We start from the raw sequence: 3,903 nt of genomic DNA, 5'->3' as shown, positions 1-3,903 counted from the left end.
GAACAAGACACAAGTATGAAGCCATTTAAAGTTGTATTTACTGGAGATTTGTAACATATTTTACTTGAGGAGAATAATTTTTACTGTTATGTAAGTTTTTAAAAATACTAATACAGGGGGTTATTTGATGCTATTAACTTCTTATGATTAAAGGAATCGATTTTTCTTAGTTTTTCTGATTTACCTGTGTTTAAAAATTTACTAGATAAATGTTTTCCTTTGATGTTAGTTGCATTCTATCATAATCGAAATTTTGAATGAGGTAATCCTCAAATTTAGTAAGAATGAAAAGAAGAGTTGGGAATAAAAATGTCTCTACATTATCTTCATTAGTCTGAGATTATAAGAAGCATGTTAAAGCAAGGGGTAATGTGGATGATCAAAACTCTGACTTTCATCCTGAAACTAGAGGACAGTGTATATTTTCAGCCTGAACAAGTTTAAGTGTGCCATTCCTATGAAAGCCTTCTACCATCCAGAGAGCTCCTGATACAAGTGCCCGAACTTGAAGTGATTTCTCTTCTCCATCATAAATATCAGTTAGGACACAGAAGCATATTGTGATACAGCAATCTGGTGCTGCTTTAGTTGTTGTCATTGTTTTAATTGAAGAATAATTTTACAGAATTTTTCTGTATTCTGTCAGAATTCAAAATAAATCAAACATACAGGCACATATATCCCTTCCCTTTGGGAATACCCTCCCATCTCCCTCCCCATCCAACAATCTAGGTTGATCATTTGTCACGGGACTACACATAGCCACTACACTAAATCAAATGGCTCCAGTGAAAATTTTCCAGCTATGTCTACTTCTATTTCTCTGTACCATAACATATCTCCATTACAGAACAGTTAGTTTGGACTGAGGATGGAGCCTTCTACCTTTACAGGTTTGTATGATAATATGTCAGCCCATGACCATCCTTTTCCTAAACTACAACAGTCAGACAATTTATTTTTCCCAGTGCCAAAGATCCCTGATACATCTGCTGCTTCTCTTTCAAGATCCACTCATCAACCATCTTCATTATTTGAAAACTGTCCTAAGACAACTCATCTACCAAATAGGTGTCAGATTATAGAGGATATTGAAGTGTAAAATTAATGTTGGGAGATGTCAACAAATTCCTACAATTCTCTTATTTGAAGAATAAAGTTACATATTCATCTTCATATTGCCAATTTCTATTTTGAAAAAAATAAGAGTAAAATGAGTCTTAATTTAAGTTCCTATTTTACTCGCAGTAATATAAACACTTCTCTTCAAGGTCATACAAAAAACAGTACACTTGCTTTCACTGAACCCCACAGTCAGTTGATTGACATTATTGCATCAAAGTGAGCAGACCCATGTTTGGTTTGGTAACAGTCTGAATGTTAAGAATGTGTATAGAAGGGTGATCAATCGCTTTTATTTCAGGAACGAAGTAGATTTATTGATGTGATTTTTCTGTGTAAAAATACTTTAGGAATGACATTTTACAGGTTTCATGTTTTTGGTTACTATTTATGTAAGCAACCTTTATTTTAAGTTGATGTAGAAGTAAACACTGGTTGAACATTGCCCTTCAATTGTGAGAAGACCAGTGACTTTATGATGTCAGAGCTACCCTTCAGTTGCTAGGAGGCCAGTGACTTTGTGATGTCACAGCTTTTTGACTTTGAGAACCATGTTGATGGTCTAGAGAGTTTATCTGTGTATGCCAGCCAAGCAGCATTTGAAGTTGGAGTGTGTAAAATCAGACAAATGAGGAAAGTATCTGAAAAAAGATTTCTCTGAGATGGCACATATTCCTTCAGAAATTCAAGATGTGCCTCTTAAAGATGAATCAACTGGTTCCAAAACCTCCATTAGATCTTCTTTGTGTGATTACACACTAACTGGGGACTCAGTTTTGAGATCTATGATTGAAGAATATGCTTTTCAGGCTTTGTCTGAGGAAGCTGGGATAAAAAGGCCATGCTACATATTTTCTGTCTCTGAAACAAATGAGTTGAATGATTTTCTTTCACTAACTTTTCCACAAAAACTCTGGACTATACTTGAAAGTGAACAGTTTGAATCTATTTGGTGGGATGAGAGTGGCACTTCTATAGTGATCAATGAAGAACTCTTTAAGAAAGCAGTCTTGGAAAGAAAGGTCCCTTTCAGGATATTTAAAACTGATAGTATGAAAAGTTTAGTTCGCCAGCTTAACCTTTATGGGTTTAGTAAAAAGCGACAAACTTATCAAAGATCTGCTTCACTACCTGACTTTCTGGAAGAAGAAAGCAATGTCTCTCTTTTGAGCAAGGTATTCCAAAATTTCCACTTATTGGTAATATGTAAGATTAATTCATGTGACTTACAAAGCATGTTCACATATATAGCTAAAACTGAATTTAAAATTGAGATAGAATTCCAAAATTTCCACTTATTGGTAATATGTAAGATTAATTCATGTGACTTACAAAGCATGTTCACATATATAGCTAAAACTGAATTTAAAATTGATATAGAAAATTGTTGAAAACATTTTATTTTTTGAAGTTGAGAACAGCTGGAGGTTAAAATATTTGATATTTAACATACTCTCCTAGCAACTTGAAACCGGATACTTGTCCTCAAGCTACTTTAAGTGGTATTTACTGTATATATAACAACATATTTTTTTAACTGAGGAGCATACCTGTTTCTAACATGTAAGGTGTTAAAACTACTAATGGAGACGTTTTATTTGATGCTCTTTAATTGGTATCATTAAAGGAATACATTTTTATAGTTTAGCTTTGCTTTTCAAGGGTACCTTGGTGTATAAAAAAATGAAATAATTGTATCCTTTGATTTTAGGTACAGGTCTACCATAATCCAAATTTCAAAAGAGGTTATCCCCAAATTTTAGGAAGAATGAAAAGAAGAGTTGGGATTAACAATGTGTTTCCAAAATCTTCATTAGTTCGAGATTACAAGAAGAAGCATGTAAAAGCAAGGGTTAACATAGATGATCGTAACTCTGGTTTTCATCCTGAAACTAGTGGAGAGAGTCCATTTTCAGCTTCCACAAGTTTAAGTGTGCCTTTCACACAAAAGACATATACCAGCCAGATAGTCCCTAAAACAAGCGCCCTTTCTCCGGGTGACTTATCTTCTCCATCATCAATATCAGTTAGACAAACAGAACAGAATGTGGTAGATCAACCTGCTCTTTTAAACCAGTTGAGCGTTTTTATTGGCACTCCCATAGCACCTACACTCAAGTAAATGGCCACATTGAGGACTTTGCTACTATCGCTACCTCTACTTCTCAGAACCACATTCTATCTCCATTTCGGAGCAGTTCTTTTGGACTGATGGTGGACCCTTCTACATTTCCAGGCAGGTATAGCGATATGTCAGCCCATGACAGTCCTCTTCCTAACCAGCAACAGAGAGGCAACTCAAGGTCCCCAGTGCCAATGATCGCTTATACACCCACCTCCGCTCTTTCAAGTCAATTCATCAATTATATTCCTTATGTGAAAACCATGCTAATTAAAACTGACCTATCAAATAAGTATCAGCTTATGGAACCTAATGAAGATTAAAATTTACGTTGGGAGATGTCAACAAATACCTACAATTCTTGTATTTGAACAATAAAGTTACACGTTCATCTGCACAGTTTTGTTTTCTATTTTGAAACAATGAAGAGTAAATTAAGGCTTTATTTCAATGTCTGGCTATTTTTCTGCACTCTTTTATAAACTCTTCAGTTCAAGAAAACATCCGTTAGGCATCCTAGGTAAATGGCACCGAATCTATTGTTTCTAAGCAAGAAAATGAGAACAAAGGGAAAAGAGGTAATGGATGTAAAGTGATTTGGGAAATCATCCCTGCTGAAATGAATGGGTGTCTAAATGAGGATGGTACGGGTGCAGGAA

The 3,903-nt window shown here is 35.0% G+C and overlaps 1 protein-coding gene across 1 annotated transcript; it reads left to right on the top strand.

The window, feature by feature from the left end:
- Positions 1–1,650: 1,650 nt before the first annotated feature.
- On the top strand, positions 1,651–3,641 carry LOC145537650 (heat shock transcription factor, Y-linked-like). The gene is made up of 2 exons (XM_081568508.1): positions 1,651–2,297; positions 2,834–3,641. Exons 1-2 carry the CDS (start codon positions 1,785–1,787, stop codon positions 3,242–3,244), a joined length of 924 nt encoding a protein of 307 aa, XP_081424634.1. The 5' UTR covers positions 1,651–1,784; the 3' UTR covers positions 3,245–3,641.
- Positions 3,642–3,903: the final 262 nt, after the last annotated feature.

Source organism: Giraffa tippelskirchi, chromosome Y (genome assembly GCF_054371585.1).
Source record: "Giraffa tippelskirchi isolate mGirTip1 chromosome Y, T2T-mGirTip1v1.2.pri, whole genome shotgun sequence".
Taxonomy (NCBI): Eukaryota; Metazoa; Chordata; class Mammalia; order Artiodactyla; family Giraffidae; genus Giraffa; species Giraffa tippelskirchi.
Note: the sequence above shows the minus strand (reverse complement) of the source record. Positions and strands in the feature narration are given on the sequence as shown.